The 18,072-nt window shown below is 45.0% G+C and overlaps 1 protein-coding gene across 17 annotated transcripts in view; it reads left to right on the top strand.

The window, feature by feature from the left end:
- The window catches only part of EXD3 (exonuclease 3'-5' domain containing 3), a 299,324-nt gene that overhangs the window by 109,369 nt on the left and 171,883 nt on the right, over positions 1 to 18,072 (top strand). For all 17 annotated transcript variants that reach the window (XM_075772087.1, XM_075772099.1, XM_075772095.1 and 14 more), the window contains 4 exons: positions 6,227 to 6,280; positions 6,851 to 6,990; positions 7,807 to 7,907; positions 15,833 to 15,906. In XM_075772087.1, coding sequence (XP_075628202.1) covers positions 6,227 to 6,280; positions 6,851 to 6,990; positions 7,807 to 7,907; positions 15,833 to 15,906 — 369 coding nt within the window. The remainder of the gene's footprint in view (positions 1 to 6,226; positions 6,281 to 6,850; positions 6,991 to 7,806; positions 7,908 to 15,832; positions 15,907 to 18,072) is intronic.

Raw genomic sequence — 18,072 nt, forward strand, 5'->3', positions numbered from 1 at the left:
AAAAGACAGCTTCAGTGGCACGTTGCCTGCTAGATTCATGCCACTCTGGAACAGAGGTAGCCAGCCTGTGGGCCATCATGGACCGCTGTGCTGCCTGCTCCCAAACACCATGTCTGCTGGAGCTGCCTCTGCTCTGGGTGTCTGTCTGGTGAAGTGGTTGGGAAGGAGCTTGCGTGTTGCTGGGAAATAACAATTCGGATGGTGGTATTCTGCTCCTAGTGCCAGCATTCCTGGGCTCTCGTCAAGCAAGCGAGCTCTTGGAGAAGAGATGTGGAGGTCCTGCAGATCTAGCCTGGATCTGGTGAAGGTGGGAGGCTGGTGTGCACAGGAGACTTGGGCACTGCTCTAGAGGATCCTCATCCACGGACCAGTTAAACCAGGTTTAAAACTGCTGTGGGTGACCTGAGGAAGACAAATCACCCAAGTGTTTGTTTCAGTTCCCTCTTCCCTTCATCTGGGCACACGCATATTCCAACCTTGACTTTTACTTCTCTCCCTCTACCTCAAATTCTTTAGATATGAGTAACCTGTCACTACTTCATTTTGATGGTCTCACTCCTTACAAAATATGTTCATGCTCTCTTGAAAGTGGACCTGGGAAATCTTGTGCTTTTCTCGTTTCTGAAGATCTTCCTGAAGACAGCTGTGTATATTGTATGCTCTTTAAGCAGGAAGTAATTAAACATCTAACCTGATTAGCCACAAGTTTGAAATGAGTGATTCCAAAACACAAAACAGATGTTCCCAATGATTAATATGTGGTGTGACTTTTACTCAATTATTTCTACCATTATTATGTATCCAGGCTGTGATTTTCTTAGACTTGACGTTGAATCCTCCTCTGCAAAGTCTCGTTCTGTTGTGTGGTCTGTTCTATGGGTTTTCAGAAATTCCGTCACCGTTGCTTCAGAAATACTACCCTAAGTCAGGCACAGGCATATTTACCTTTGTGTTGTCCCAACTTGCTTGCAGCACAGCTAAGTAATGCAGGAGTCATCAGAAACCATTTGTGTCTGTCCTGCATCATCACTCCAAGCATAGCTACTAGCAAAAGGTTATTCCTCTGATGCTAACCCCACCGTGGGAAAATTGCCTAAATTGTCAGTGTAGACACCACCCAAGTGCACATGCCCTTGCAGATAAGATCTTGTGTGGCTTCCTGCACTTCGTACTGTATATGGAAAGAATAGTCATTTTTAGATGAGACAGAGCCAATTGCATTCAAAACAAGTAGAGAGGATCAGGTATTGGTGCAGGGTGCTGTGGGTTTGTGTGTTCACTTCAAAACACTCCCCATTTTCCCATACTCTTGTTTTTGCAATCGCATGACTAGAAGAGTGGTCTGGTGCTTGTGGCTTGGCCTGAACGCGTCAAGTTTGGGTAACTTCCCCTATCCTGTGGTCAGTGCACCTACATGCATTTTAGACATAATTTAATGTAGTATTGCCCAGCTTTGAGTTCTTCCCCATCCTCATCCAGCCCACCTTTGCGATATTTTTAGGCGTTTATCCTTGGGAAACAAAACCATTACAAAATGTCCAAATATGATTTTTGCTTTCACTATAATTAAATCAAAGAATGACCCAAAGCTCCCCAAGGACAACGAGACTCACAAACGTTGCTGGGATTTGACTCAGGCAATGGGCCATCGCCTCTTCTCCTGTACTAAGCAGTGGCTTCATCGCGTACCTGTCCTGTACATGCTTGGGGGATGCAAGGCAAGAGAGGGACCAGCCTTTCCCGTATTTCTGTTATGACCTGAGGCAGGAGGGTTGTAGTGTAAATTAAACAATTTCATGTATGGCAATAACACTGATAGTGCTAATTATTTGTTGATACTGGATTACATGCTGGAAACTCTCTATGCATGAAATATATTTTTGTGAAAAGGCTACTTGTACCACCAGTCAGGGCTAGAGCATGTTCTCTTTATGGTTTGAGGGTGAGTAGCCCCTGGTGACCAGCTGACAATATGTTAGTGTTCACCAGGGCTTTTCCATCTTCCTGCCCCGTAGCAGGATTTTTGCTCCCATTGATCAGCCGGGGAAGCGGGGGAGGGATCTGCTGCTTGGGGTTTTCGTTGCGCTGCCAATCCAGGGTCTGGCTCTGAGGATCTGCAGCTGGATTTCTGTAATTGCTCGCTTCCAGCTCCCCTGGCTGGTCTTCCAGCACAGGTTGGAGAGTGCAGCACTGCACAGGGGGAAATGCTTGTTCTTGGGTGGGGAGGGGGATTCTCACCATTTCAGTTACTGCATGCTCTCTGCCTAATTAAAGTGTTTGTTTTCTGACTACAGAACGAGTCTGCGAATGAGGTGTTGCTTTTCTGAAGATCTTATCATCTATAAACAGACTGTTAAAAATAGGGTCGTTTTACACAAAACTTGTTTGTGGAGTGAAACAATTCAAAACATGATAATAACAAAACAAAATCTTAAAATAGCTCTAAGTTGAGACCACAGACACAGCTGCCAAACACTTTCATCTTTATTACAGTTACTCATATCTCTTCTCTTATTATTCCTATTGTAAACATGCTGATTTTATCTCAGTTGTCCTTACTATTCAGCCAGCCAGCCCGTGTAACTACACCCTGCAATCCAGTGTGGTTGTTTTGTAGGACCCAGGTCATCGTCTCCTTCCACATTTAGCTTTGTGCACGGACGGGGCTCCTGCCCTGCTGCTGAGGGTGTTCCCCGCTGCAGGAAGGTTCTGCCAGCAGTGCAATTCGTCTGACTGCTCTATCACCTACGTTAGCTGATGTTAAAAACCAGCTTGTGTAATTTGCTTGAAGTGAGTGAGTGTTGATGGCAGGATCCATCCTGCCATGAAGTTCAACTAGGCCAAGGGCAAGGTCCTGCACGTGGGTCGGGGCAATCCCAGACACAACTCCAGGCTGGGCAGAGAATGGATTGAGAGCAGCCCTGAGGAGAAGGACCTGGGGGTGTTGGGGGATGAAAAGCTCAACATGACCCAGCAGTGTGCACTGGCAGCCCGGAAAGCCACCCGTGTCCTGGGCTGTGTGTCCAGCAGCGTGAGCAGCAGGTCGAGGGAGGGGATTCTGCCCCTCTGCTCCACTCTGGTGACACCCCCCTGCAATACTGTGTCCAGCTCGGGGGTCCCCAGCACAAGAAGAACATGGAGCTGTTGGAGCGAGTCCAGAGGAGGCCACGGAGATGATCCGAGGGCTGGAGCACCTCTGCTCTGGAGACAGGCTGAGAGAGTTGGGGTTGTTCAACCTGGAGAAGAGAAGGCTCTGGGGAGACCTTAGAGCCCCTTCCAGTCCCTGCAGGGGCTCCAGGAAAGCTGGAGAGGGGCTGGTGACAAGGGCAGGGAGTGACAGGCCAAGGGGAATGGCCTGAAGCTGCAGGAGGGGAGATGGAGATGAGATCTGAGACAGAAATCCTTCCCTGTGAGGGTGCTGAGGCCCTGGCACAAGTTGCCCCGAGAAGCTGTGGCTGCCCCTGGCTCCCTGGCAGTGTTCAAGGCCAGGTTGGATGGGGCTTTGGGCAACCTGGGCTAGTGGAGGGTGTCCCTGCCCATGGCAGGGGTGGGACTGGGTGGGCTGTGAGGTCCCTTCCACCCAAACCAGTCTGGGATTCTGTGATTCTATGACCTGCAGCTGTGGTGGTGTGAGCTGGTTCTGCTGCAGCTGGGTTGGAAAGCAATATCTCTCCTCACTTGGCTGAAGGAATATTTGTTGCTCTGCACCCTTTGGTACAGAGCAAAGAAGGCACATCCAGTAAAAGGAAAACCGAACCTGACGCGGCACACGTTCATCTGATTAATTCACCTGTACGGTTAATAGAGATGCAGATCAACCCATGCTGTTTAGATAACAGTTCTGCAATTAGGTTAATCTGAACATGCATGTGAACATTAAAAAGCTATTAGGGAAACCATTGTATGCTTGCATGTTAAAACTAACAGATTACTTGTTTAATTAAAGGTACTAATGAGATCAAATGGTGAAACAAGATTTTAAGAGTTGCGAGTCTTTTTTTTTTAATGCAGCAAACTGAGGTAGCTGAGAGGAAAATAAAACCAGCTGCCAAAGCTTTGAAGACCCAAACCCCTTCTTCAGGTCCAAAACAGAAGTAGAAACCTTCAACTTGTATAGAAGTTGAGAATAATTACTCAGCTTGAACTTGTGATGTTAATCTGATAATTTGAGAGAAACGGTACTTGGTGCTTGTGGAGCAGAGCAGCGTATTTGCCTCTGAACAGGTGGAATAGTTATAAAGTCTGGAGTAAGGGAGAGATTTGGTTGAAGATTTAGCTGGGCTCAGAAATGGTAATGTGCTGCTCTGTTCAGTATCTGGCTCGTAGAGTACAGTCACTGCCTTAATGTTAGTTCCTGCTTTTATCACTTAAAGATCTTCTGTTTTCTCTTTTGGGGATGGAGCCTGGACTGTCAGTGACACGGTGTTCATTTTGTAGTTATAAAAACAAACAACTCCCCCACAAAAACACCTCAAAACCCCCAAAACCAAACCAAAAAAAAATGTTTTCCCCCTGATAACTGGGTATCACTGCTCTTTCTGAACAGTAGGATTGAACTCAGATGGTGTGTGTTGGTTGTCTGTTTTTGTACACTCGGTCGTTGATGCCGTGGGTGAAATACACGCACGAATTTCCCGGGAGGTGATGGAATCCATGACAGCTGCGGTGAGCAATGCTCGGCTGAGCGGTTAGGTTTTGTCTGTGTTGCGTGGCTGGCTCTGCAGAACACGTGCTGCCAGAGCGGAGCTCAGTGGAGGAGCCACTGGAATGCTAGGAGGGATCACAGAAAATGCATTTTGAGCTGGGCTCCTGCCCCACTTCGGTCGTTCTTCTGGTTAATGGTTTCATGCAGGTGAAGTGTGACATAAATCTGTGTTTGCTTGGGGGGAAAGCACGTTTTTTACTGTGTTGCATTTGTTTACAGCAAATAACACAGTTCTAATATGCAACTCTTTCAACAAACAAATCCATCATTTTCATGGTCTTTCTCTCAAAGCAAAACCGATCACAGATCACAGAGATACCTTTTGAAGGTAAGAGCTTTTCCTCCAAGCCCGAACATACTTGTTTTATCCTCATCTGAATAAATAAGCATCTGTGAACTCAGCTGATTACGTACTCAGTCCCGCTGTTGCTTAGCGTTACACGCATGCTGCGGTGGGGGCAGAGGTGTCCTGTTTTCAAACACTGTTTATAACCGTTTTGGAAAATACAGCCTAACTTTGCAAAGTACTTAGAAGGACACATCATGTAAAACATCCTTGTTACCCAGTTCGCAGTTATGTCAGTACTAACACATAAATGCGCTCAAAGGCTCCTTGCTTTTATTACTCTTTTTACTGGAACAATACACTATATTAAAGAAAGGCATTATATGCTTATTCTGTATTTGAGATCCAAGTATTCTCACACACTACAGAAATTAGACACTATTAACTGCTTGAAATTCTAATTAGTTTGTATGCCTCCCAAGCAATGCACAGTTAGATCGTAACACATTTCTGTAATCACCGAGCTGGGACAGGATAGACGGCGGCTGAACCAGTTCTTCTCGCAGCCTGAGTTCCCGCAGTTCGCTACAGCAGAGTTTCCTCATCCACAGAAGATACTGATTCGGAGTTAATCTGTGAACGTGGCAGGTCTTGGCTTATCAAAGATTTGTAGATACCACAAAAGGGAAGAATACAGTTCTTACGGCCTTCTGACTGTGGTGAGCCTTAGCACCTTCAGGGCTGCGGAGCTACGCAGAAATTACAAAAACTGACAGCTCTTGATTTTGGGGTCTTTTAAATCTTGAGTTGCTTTCACAAAATGCAACCGTTGTACAAAATTTAAAAGGCACAGCAAGATGGATAAAGTTTACTCAGAAAGGTGTGGTGAGTCAGGTGGGTTTTAAAATTATATTGATAGAAAATACCCATCTTAGCTGATTTCGTCCAAGCACTTGACTTTCTCTCTCTCTTTCTGCCAGACAACTTGATCTTTAATTTTTGCACCGGCCTATGCTACTGCTCGGAATATGCAACTCTGCCTGGAGTGCTCTTATACATTTCTAAGCGGAGTGTATGTGACCAAATGTTTATGCAGTTGTACTTGAAAATTTAACAGAAATAATTAACACATTAAAAATGTGTATAATAGCATGTATACTTTGCTTTGGAATAATGCCCTTTTATCCACCGCGGTGTTCTTCTCCTAAATACACAACTTTCTTTGTATTTTCTAGGCAGCCATACTGAGTATTAAACTAAAATTACAGCCAGATCAAGATGTGGAGAAGGTGAGTCATTTCCTCTGCAGGCTTCTCTGTCATCAGATCCACCTTTTGTTAGGCAGGAGATCCATCAAGGCCCTCCGAGTTGTGCTGCCTTTCACTGGAGGCTTTACTTTGTTCCCAAGAAGTAACTGCTGCATTGCTGATGTACCTTGACATCTAGGGAAGCAGCAGAGTGTATTTTGTTAGAGCCCATTACAGCTTACTGGACTGTTTTTCTAGCTGCAGCCACTTATAAAAAATTCTGGCTGTGTCCTTGACAAATGGTTATCGCTATGATGGAGTTTAGTGCTTTTGCTGTTTCGAAGCTTTGCTAATATTTGTCTTGAAAATGTCACGTGTTGGCTAATATTTGTGTCGAAAATGTCACATCGCTCCTTTAGGCAGCCCTGGCTGATTACACATGGTTTGTGACTTGCTCGCCGTGTCTGAGCAGCAGGGAATGGCACAGCCCGGGCAGTTCCAGCCTGCAGCGTCATGGGCCTCTTCCGTGCCTCGTGCGAGCCACAGCGCTCGGGCTGCAAACACGGTGACCGAGGCAGGGCACAGGGCTTTAAATGTGATCTCTTCTCCTAGATGTGTACGCCACTACTGCTCCAAGATAAAACTAACGTGGTGGAAGATTATGTGGGAGAATATCCTGAGCTCCAGAGCAAGCTCTTGCAGATCCTGGACGCGTGGTGTGAACCTGGTTTTAACATCAGGGACATCACAAGGTAGAAACGCTTGTTGACTTTCTAAACAGCTGGGGCCAACTTGCTGTCAGAGGACAGTAGGTTCTCTGGTTGTCTATCTAAGATCATTTCTCACCGTGATGGAGTGCAATATATTTACTTTTCAGCTGAGGAAGGGGAAATTCTGGTGTCTGTGCCAGAATTTTCTCAAACACCCCAGCCCGTGAGACAGAGATACCATTCCCATTGACAGCTGCTCAGTTCCTGCCAGGAGAGAGGAGTGCAGAATGAAACCTGTGCAGTAGATCTTAGCAATATAACAATATCAAAGCTTCCTCCAGCGGGTTGTAGCAATCAGACTCTCGTGCTTTGCTGCAGACAAGGGTGAGTTTCAGTATCGGTTGTACAGGTTTTGCAGGAAGATAATACTGTGATGAAGTGGCAGAAAAACAAGAGATGCAAGTGGTTAACCTTCATGTGCTCGTGAAATAGTCGTGTGTGTTTTAATTTATAAATTGCCTCTCACTAGAATAGCTCCTGTCAGTCACAAAGCCAACAGGACAGTCAAACTCACGGTGTAGATGCAATAGTTGCAGTCTTAGTTCTGAAAAAAGACGAGAGGGAATTGCTCATTTCTCTTTCTTTAAAATAAGCCCCTGGCCTTGCTTCAATCATAGGCTGGGAAATTTGTGTGGTTGTATTGTTGGCTTGTTGCTGTCACTCGGGAAAGGTAGGGAACTGTTCTTACCCACACCTAGCAAACCCTAATACCTCCACTGTTAAATATCTCCTATTTGGGAAACATACTTCAGGTGATTCCACGGATGTTTGTTTCTGATTTTGTTTATTTGCTTACAGACAATATCAAGGCCTGTCCAGGTACAAACCAGATAAATTTAACCGCAAAACACTAAGCAAGCTGATCTTCAGACTCCTAGACCGATTTAATGTAGATCCAGGTATGTGATATTGCAACGTGTTGTGGAGTTATCTCACCAATAAAGAACAGATGAAGTCAATTTGTCTTCTTCCACGTTCAGCAAGGAATCTCTGCTGTAATTTATCGTGGGGAGTTTCCGGGTTTAATTAATGATATTGAAAAACAAAGCTGGTAAGTTATGGGAATTATCACTTTGTGCTGTCGAAGAATTAAGTGCTTGTGACTAATAGACTGCTTCTTCCATGATATGAAATAAATCTTGACCTCGGAATGGCTCTACATAAACACACGATGGTCAGCTTTGAGTTATGGCTCCATTCCACTCACATAAGAGGCAAGTCATTATTCATCTGGGGATCTGAGTTATGGGTCTGTCAGCTGGGAAGAGATAACCCTTGGGAAGCTGGAGCCTCACAGCCCTTTGTATTCTTTGCATAAACTAGGGCTGGTGGTAGGGAGTTTTAAGGCTCATGCAGCCTTCCGAGAGAAGTTACGCATTTTGCATCACTGAATGGATCTGCTTCACTACCTGTTACCCAACAAAATCTACTTTGGTTGTTAGTGGGGACTGTTGATCTTTTTTCCTTCTCTTTGGAACCTTGCATCAGACACCTTTAGGTGCCCCGTTAGGTTTTGCCCTGCAAAGCTTTCCATCATCAGCTCAAGATATGCAATTCTCTTTCTTGGACTGAAAAGTGTTTTCTAACCACAAATTGTGGGCTTATTACACCTGGCAGCAGCACTATATTGCATATTAATCTTCACATCTTTAGACTGGTGTTCAAAAGTTAATAAGATAATCCTTACAAACCCTCATTGGAGGATAAGTAAATATAATTAAACTTAGCACCTTGGTGTGAAACCTGAGACATATGAGGGGTGACTTATTTAAAATCTAAAACCTTCCCAGGAGTTTACTAGTCTTCAGTAATTTTTCCTCCCTTACATCCCTTGGTAATTTGGTAGGCTGTATTGTCATTTATGATCTGTAAAGAAAATTGAGTTGTTCCCCTTTCCTTATGAAAGATCCACCAAGGGTATGAGATTAACAGTAGAGGTGATATGATGTGACTGTTCACATGCAAAATCCTGAGAAATTAAAAAGAAAAAGTAATCTAGGAGAGGAGCATGTAGCTGTTGATCTCAGGTGCTCTCTGTGGGCTGGTAGTATGCCTGGTAATGGTGTCCCAGGGGTTGTAGCTGCCGATAATCATAGAATCATAGAATGGTTGGGGTTGGAAGGGACCTTAAAGATCATCTAGTTCCAACCCCCCTGCTGCAGGCAGGGACACCCTCCACTAGACCATGTTGCCCAAAGCCTCATCCAACCTGGCCTTAAACACTTCCAGGGATGGGACCTCCACAACCTCTCTGGGCAACCTGTTCCAGGGCCTCACCACTCTAACAGTAAAGAATTTCTTTCTAACATCTAATCTAAATCAACCCTCCTTCAGCTTAAACCCATTACCCCTTGTCCTGTCATTACACTCCCTGATAAACAGTCCCTCTCCATCTTCCCTGTAGGCCCTTTCAGGTACTGGCAGGCTGCAATTAGATCTCCCCAGAGCCGCCTTTTCTCCAGGCTGAACAATCCCAACTCTCTCAGCCTGTCCTCATAGCAGAGGTGCTCCAGCCCTCTGATCATCTCCATGGCCTCCTCTGGACTCTCTCCAACAGCTCCATGTCCTTCTTGTCCTGGGGACCCCCAGAGCTGGATGCGGTACTGCAGGGGGGTCTCATCAGAGTGGAGCAGAGGGGCAGGATCACCTCCCTCGACCTGCTGGTCACACTTCTTTTGATGCAGCCCAGGACACGGCTGGCTTTCTGGGCTGCAAGCGCACACTGCCAGCTCATGTTGAGCTTCTCATCAATCAATACCCCCAAGTCCTTGTCCTCAGGGCTGCTTTCAATCCATTCCTTGCCCTTGGCCTGTAGTCGTGCTTGGGATTGCACCGACCCACATGCAGGACCTTGCACTTGGCCTTGTTGAACTTCATGTGGTTCGCACGGGCCCATAATAATGGCCAATTCTTGCTGGTCCTCCACGACATTCACTAGTGAGGAGGTTCCTTGAGGTAGATACAGATCCCATTCCTGCCAATGCTTCCAGAGAGGGATTTATCCCATGCAAACTGCAGCGCCTGCAGTGTCTACAGATTACGTCACTGGCTAGAGAGGGCTGTCCACCTTTGTTGATGTGAGAGGGGATGTGGGCTACTGATTTAGACAAGATGCCAGATTTGAGGCAGATGAAACCAGTGTTGGATGACTCTGGTAGTCCCATATATGAAAGTAGGTATTTATTTTTTACATAATATCATATGTAATTCGCAGTAGGATTTCACACTTTGCTAAACTGCGGCCGTCTTAGTCTCCTTTGAAATGCTGTGGAAGGAGAGGAACACCTACAGAGGAGTTTCTGCCTTAGTGCTGGTCCTCCTTGAACTGCGTTGGGAAATGGTGGCAGCTGGAATAACATGGCTTTCCTTTTATTCCCACCTCTCTGAGTTTCTGGGTGTTCTTCCTCCATTCTTTAGTGGAAGTAAATCTGACTGAGGAAAGGGTGTTGTTTCTGTAAAAAAGAAGCAGGCTAGGTAAAATGTACAGGTTAAACCCCCCTCAGTTCTCTTGTTCTGAGCAGCTCCACCAAAAGCTAGCAGTGAAGTAAGATTCACACTTCTTGTTACCTAACCCAACTGTGGGCTTGTTCGATGCCGCAGTCTTCTGCTGCTTTCTATCTCCTCTTCACTCATGACTCCTACTCGCTGAAAGAGGCTGAGAGCAGCAGCAGCAGAAGAGGGAAGTGGCTTTCGGTGAGAAAGGCTGGAGGAGGACAGGGTTTCTTGATATGAGAAGGCAAACTCATATGTGACTCAGTTCTTGCTGTTCCAAATCTACTTTCGTATTTCATTACCCAAGCTCACCCTTTTCCACTCACAGTAAATTTCACTGACTGCTAAGCAAAACGTAGGTGTTGATCAGCCATTGAGATTTGAAACACTCCTTGGAACTGCCAGTCTTAAATTTCAGAGCCAGATAGGAGTTTGCCCAATACAGAAAAGAACTGGAACCTCGGGGGGGGGGGGGGGGGGGAAGCCATCATCTTAGATTAGTCCACCTCTTCTTTTTCTGCACTGTATCCCAGTATTCCTGTTAACACACAAAGCAGTGCATGATAAGGGGAAGATTTTCTGCCAAGTCCCAAAGGTGTCCCAATAAACTGTGTGTGGATTCCATTTAATTAGCTTTATTGGGGAAGGAAGAAGTTGAGCAGAAATGGTATGTGATTGAGGAAATTGAGTTTTATAGAGTCTTTTCTCACACATGGGTCAGTATGCTCTGGGTTAACGAGCCTGTAGCTTTTGTAGGCTAATTACTTAATGCTCTTTGGAGACCCTGTGAGATTGACTTAGATTTACAAACACAAGTTTCAGTCGAAACAGTTCTCAGAGGTGAAGGGACAGACCCTACCTGGGTTTGAAATGGCTGAGTCTATTTTCTCTTATGCATTTGCACAGCCAGCACACCACAGGGAGTTCGGCAGCGGTTTTCATTGAAAAGTCGTTGGGTTTGAGGTAGAAATGATACCACTGTGAAAGGTATAGCTGTCCTCATATATTGGGCCTTAATAATGCAGATAAGAGCTGGCAATTGAATGCACAGTTAACAGTTAACACAGTTAACAGTTGGTAATAAATGAGCTCAGCACCACAAGTTTTGAATGCTATGAGCGTGTTTTTAATGTAGTCTTTAAAAAGTTATTTTTTGGCATAAACTAAGAGAAATGTTTCTCTTGACCACCAAGTTATCCTTTTGGTTTAACCTCTCATTTCAGTCTGGTGTGAACGTTCCTTAGGAAGCTCCGGGGTGCCGTGGGAGGTGGAGCATCACCGCTCCACTCGTGTTGTGGCAGCAGAGGGCAGGCGCGGGCTGGACTCGGGTGGGTCAGCGGTCCCCAGCCCTCGGCAGGGCTGCAGCACATCCCGGGCACTCGCCAGGCGCTGGGACTCCGCACTGGGCACTTTCAAAAGGTGCTGTGTTAGAGGGACAGAGGGGACTGTCCTAACTCGACAGGAGTGCCTTTGGAAGGAGGAAATTTCAAATGTTTTTACCTTTTTCTCGTTAAAACAGAGCAGGTGGTTATTCCTTTCCTTTGCACTTGCTTTACAAGGGTTGTTTCCCCCTACTTCATAGTGATTTTCCTTCAGAGTTCTTTGGCTCTCGTGTTAAATACTGGCATATCTCTGTGTGGCACTGTAACTGAGAAGAACCTCTCAGCTTAGACGTCAGCAGATGGGAGCCATCCATTCCTGGGGCTGCCATGGCTGCAGAGCCAAGGTGCTGAAGGAGAAGGATTGAACACACCAGGGTCCTTTCCGTGGCCATTACCTTCTCAGCTACGTTTTTGTCTACTGGCATACAGGCAGTAGGATATGATCTGCTTTACATCAAGACAAGCTGGCCAGCAGCTCCAAGCTTTTTGTTGGAAAAGCTGACACCACTCTTGCAGTTCTGAGCATGAATTCATTATACCCAAACACGTGTCTAAAGACCACACCAGACCATTTTTTCCTTTTGGCGTAGACCAAACCCCTTGTGCTATGCTCTCTGTTCTTCCTCCAGTCAGCCAGTGCCCGGGCAGCAAAGCTAGCAGTTAGCTCGGGGGTCTGGGGGTAATCTGGGGCTTCTGCTGTTTCACCTTCCTTTCTGAGGACCGCTGACTCTGATCTGTAGTGGCACAGAGCATTTTATGAGAGACACTCATGCATTTTTGAGGCTACAACAAAAAGAGGTTTTCTTGAGTTGGCCCTACCCTCCACTAATTCGCACTTAGGGACTAATCTTATAATACACTGAGAGACTAATGCACAGCTCACTTCTCATCAGATTTCCCGGCAATCCTGAGCAATACCAGAGTAAAAGCCTCTAGCATTTCAGGTACCCTGATTTTGTTTTTAAAAGGCTCCTTTACTTTGTCCCCAAACAAAGTATGCTTTGTCTGGGACCTTCTGTTCTGCCAGGACAGAGTGAAGGAGTCTCATTGTGAATGGAAGTCAAGCTCTCGGGGCAGCGTAAAGAGAGGACTGGGTCCACATCCTGGCTCAGGAGGCATCGCATGTCACTCAGGCGTGGTAGCCACGCACCACACCTAAAAATCTATTGCACTATGTCCCCAGCAGACACATCTTACTGATGTTACACGAGTGAAATAAGTGTGTATTGTGGGTTTCATACCTTGTGTGACAAATAGATTTCATTTTTACTTCCTCTGTGTTGCTAATAGTCATTAACTCTCTGCTAATGGCTGAGAGCAGGCTGGATTTTTTGCTTCTGAGTCAGTCCCAGATACGAACTATAGTTCAGATGAAGCACTGTTGTGGTGCAACTGCCAGGTTAAGAGTTAACACATGCCCAAAGAGATGCTTTCATAGTATTACACCATTTGTATTCCACTAGTGCTCCGCAACCCGGTCATGATCCCAAAACCCCATTGTACAAACACTGAACAGAAGAATGGTGCCTATTCTGGAAAACTTAGTACATCATCTTTTGCTCTAACCAACAGAACATTGGTTTTGGCCCAGGAGACGTGAGTTCAGACTCCTGTTCTCTCAGCTAGGTGTCTGACCTTGAGTAAGTTGCTCTGCACTTTGATTTCTTCAAATATAAGGTGTACATGGTCATGAAAATGCAGGGAAAAGGTCTGGCAAAGGCTTCGCAGTTCCACTGCATCAGCCTCCTGCCCCGACGCCAAAGGAGCTCCTTCAGTTATGTCTGACGTACGTGGAATGTGGAACCGATTCTTAAAGACCTCCAAGGTGGAAAGTTGACCATCTCCTACACAACCTATGCCAGTTCTTCTCTAGCCTTGCTATTAGATTTTTGTTGGGTTTTGGTTGGTTTTGACCTCCAAAAGGCTATATGGAATTTCTCTTGCCTTTATGGCTTTTGGTAGATGCATCTCACATTTTACTTTGAGCTTTCTGATTTTCTGTGTTTGTGCTGTTCTTTTGTATGTGTGTGATCCATTTTTCACATTCTTTTAACTTCCTTCTTGTGTTTGAGATCAGTAAAAGCTTCTGATTTAGGAGTTAAGTCTCTTACTTCGCTTCCAATTTTTCCATTGCCAGCTCTTCTTAACTCCTTTCCCCCTTATAAATTATTTTCACATGAAATCTCACCTGCCAGTTCTCTGAGTTTATTGAAGTCCATTTTGTTGGTTTTTATTTTGCTGTTCTTCCTTTCCTCAGAGCTTTGAACTCTTCCTTTCTTTATTTCCCTTACCAAGTTACCTTTCATCCTCATGTTTTTGCATAGTCCTTCTCTGTTTTTTGTAGTAAAATATAGAAATCTGGATTCAAATTCAGTTCCTTTACTCCATCAGAATAGAAAATGTCACTACTGCCTTCAAAAATGTTCCAGTCCGTCAGGGTTCCTCTGTCCTACTTTCCACACAGATAGCTGGGCACTTAAAATCCCAGAGTTCTGCCAAGTCCTATGCTTTGGGTATTTCCTCTAGAAGCTCCAAGGAGAAAAGCATTAAATGGATCTTTTTGGTGACCTAGAGCAGTCATGCGGGCTTTCTTTCTGAAGTGTTTGAAATCTTTATGTTAGGTGGCCATATTATTAATTTTTATGTTGATCTTACCTTTTTTAAAGAGTGTTGCGTTCCATGAGCTGATCTTTCCTCCGGATATTGGATATCCGGAGGAAAGATCATCATATTTATTGGGATAGTATCCTGCGGGATAATGGCAATAATTTCCTCAGATCCTTTGAGGACAAGGATATGTTGTCACACTGTGGAAGATTAACTTAAAAATAACAGCTTTAAACATTGCTATTTGAGATGGATATGTCCAAGTTATGAAGTGATGCTTCAAGAGACCAAGAAGCTGCAGTAACCAGTGGTACATCCATTCATATCCCTCTGATTCCAGGGTCTGATATGCAGAGATCTTTCTTCATTCTCTCCATCTTTAATCCTGGGGCGTGCCATGTGTGGGGCACGGAGAGTGCTAAGCTCCGAGGCCCTTTGCGTCGGTAACAGTAGTTTCTCCTGGTCTACGCTAATTCAGTGGAGGCCGCAGAGAATTTTCACTTTACTGTTTTCTGTTACCATTTTACTGCTGGTCCTGCTCCTTCCGACTGCCAGTGAGATGGTTTTAGCCACTGAAACCCCAATGAAGGCTTTGGTTAAATCTTTCCCTGTACATGCATACCAGCACCTAGCAAGAACTGACAGATACGTATGTATGCTAATCAAAATTAATGCATTTTATCTTCTGCGTTTATCTGTCTTTGCGCTGGATTTCAAAACAAGGTGCTATGTGAAGATCTTGGTTTTTTGCAGTTGTCATGAGGCATATCTAATGAAGATGGCAGTAATAAAAATAATAACAAATGTTCCCTGCTAGCTCAGCAGAACAATAGTCACTTCCCTCTTTGTGTGGATATGGAGTCTCTTTCATGGATATATATTTTATTGGATAAACTTTAGCCACAAGTTTACACCCTGAGTAACATGTTCAAAACTGCTTCAATGAATTAACAGCACAGGTTCCAATTAAATCAAAAAGAATGCAGCCTCTAGAGACTGGAGGTGGTGCCTGTATGAGGATGCTGCCTAATTAAAGGTGTGAAGTCATTGACTGTGAAGGATATTGAACCAGCAAGTGGATCTTATCATTCGAGGGTGGTAGAACCAGAGATATCAGAACCGAGGATTAGCATTGCTAATCATGGTTGAAAGTGTAAATAACAGTCTATAGTTTAGATAAGCTGACAATGTGTGTCTGTCCGTCATTGTTCCAAGCGTGATGGCATCCTGCCTTCCACATACCGAGTTTGAAATTGGGGAAGGAAAAATGTAATGTCTAGACAGTAACACTTCAAGGAAGTTCAGCTATGTTGTGTACTTAAATGTCTTTTTCCTTCTTTCAGCTCTCTGCCCTAACGTCATAAATCAGCGGCACTTGAGAACTCTGAATTACCTCTTTTACAAGCGATTTGTTGAGGTACGTTTCTGTGTTGTGTGGCATGGGCGTGAATGGGGCTTCTTGTTTATTTTGCATTTTGCATAACATCATTGATATGATTGAAATGTAGTGATAGTATATGAGCAAGTTTGATGTGCCATTGGACCTGTTTTTTCTGTGAGTGAATAGTTTGTGTGTCCATTCATATTCTAATGATTGGGTGTCACGGTTGGTCAGAGCTGTTCATGCTTGTTCACCTCAGCATCCTCAGCACTGTTCTGAGATGCAAGTAGGTATGTCAGGGTATGCTCTCCGTACGTTCAGTTTCTTTCAGCCATCTCAAATAAGCAGGAGCATACTGGCTAAAGAATTTTTTGGTGTTTTGGGGGGGTTGTGTGTTTGTGGGGTTTTTTAAGAACACTAGGTTTTAGGCATTCCACATTGCTGGACTCTTTGTAGGCACTTTGCTTTGGTCCTTGTGGCCTGGCTGTGATAGGTATGGCCCTAACCTGCCACAGCAGCTTTTTTGTGCAAACAGCCTTGTTACTGCTGAGCAAAATGGTAGTACTTTCAGTTCCTGGACCACTCTTTGAACTAACTTTACTTTTGTCCAGCCCCCAAATTCCCTTTCCAAATACACTGGTACTTGTCCTGGCACTGAGGGCTTGTAAAAATAAGAAGATGCCATTAGTTCTTTTAAGGAGCAGGTTTCTAGGAGGCAGCTTGGAGTTGGCTGTCTGCAGAACAACTTGGCCATGGTTTCTCCTCCCAAGTCACTGCCCTTTGGATGCTCTTGAGGACACTGCATGGGGGAGCATATTCCTTTTCTTAACAGGGCAGATTTGGTGCTTCTCTTGATGGTCTGGCTCTCATCATTATCCTCTGCCTGGAGACAGATCATACCAGTTGAGAGTAAGTTTTTGTTCTGCCTTTTCTGGAAAAAACAGCTTGCAGTCGTCGTATCCTGGTGTATCAGTCGGACTGTGAAGGACAAGGACCACAAGAGACTCAGTATCAGTGAAATGTTTCCATTTCTTGAATTTTGACTTATCAAGTTGTATTTGCCAAACACGGAGTGGTGTTTCATTTGCAGTTCATAGAAGACTTTCTCCTTGTAGATACAAGAGGGTGTTTTAACAGAGTTTTAAGAGAGCCCAGCAGGTTGTTCAGATGTTCCTACAGTACTATTGATCCAGTTTTCAGAGAGCCAGTTTTCAGGAAATGAGACACCTCCTCCACAAGTGCCTGTTCCTTTGTTCAAAAGAGGATTCGTTTGATGCTGTGACAGAAGAAGGCAGATGCGCGCGATTTTTCCGATCCTCCACCTCCAGTACGTTGAACGCAAAGATGGGGCTGGGCAGTGGTGATCTGATGACTCCATTCTTGCACAGCCGGATCTGCTTCCAAGACCTCCTGTTCCATCAGTGAAGGCTCTAATCCGCCCTTGCTGCTGCCAGATGCACTGACAGAAGACCGGGGAAGGATCAAGCATTTCAATGTCCTGCATCTCAAAGCTTTAATGTTGGATGACATCATTCTAGAGAGCTTGGTCATCTGCAGTGACAGTGTAGAAAGCATTTATCCAGGAGTACTTATTTAGCAGAGCAGAGTGGATTCATGATCTGGTGTACTGCTTTCTCTGGCCTTCCATTTCCTTTGTTTTGGAGTATTTGCTTGATTTAAAGTTTCCAAGCTGGCCAGTTACTTCCATTAAGGTACACTTGGCAGCTGCTTCTGGACACAGTCCTTCCTTCCAAGAGCTCTTTGGTGTTCTCTGTTTACCATTCTCAGCTGTGTATGAGATCTGGTTAAAGGGCTCCTTTATCTCACTAGTATTTAAATTACATGCTTGTATATCTCAAAGATGTTTTCTCTGAGGTTCTTACTCCCTGTTTGCTCTTGTACCTTTCCATACAAGTGGCACTAGTACTCACTGCTGCCTCTGCCAGAAGTGGGGGTGAGGCTGGGGGGCTGAGCAGTCTCCTGCAGCCTGTGTTCTTGGCAGAGCGGAGAGCAGGGCCCATCCCGCCTTTCCCCCCAAGGTTGGCTCTGAACTACATCGGAATGGGGATATTAACTTATCAGTTTCCTTTCCCAGACCTCATGATTCCAGAGGATTTTGCATGACTTGGCTAGTGAGAAAAGTTTGTATTTTTGTATCCTGAAGGCTCAGGCTTGCAGATAATCCCTGAGATCACTTCCCGT

This window comes from Balearica regulorum, chromosome 20, assembly GCF_011004875.1.
Source record: "Balearica regulorum gibbericeps isolate bBalReg1 chromosome 20, bBalReg1.pri, whole genome shotgun sequence".
In the NCBI taxonomy this organism is placed as follows: domain Eukaryota; kingdom Metazoa; phylum Chordata; class Aves; order Gruiformes; family Gruidae; genus Balearica; species Balearica regulorum.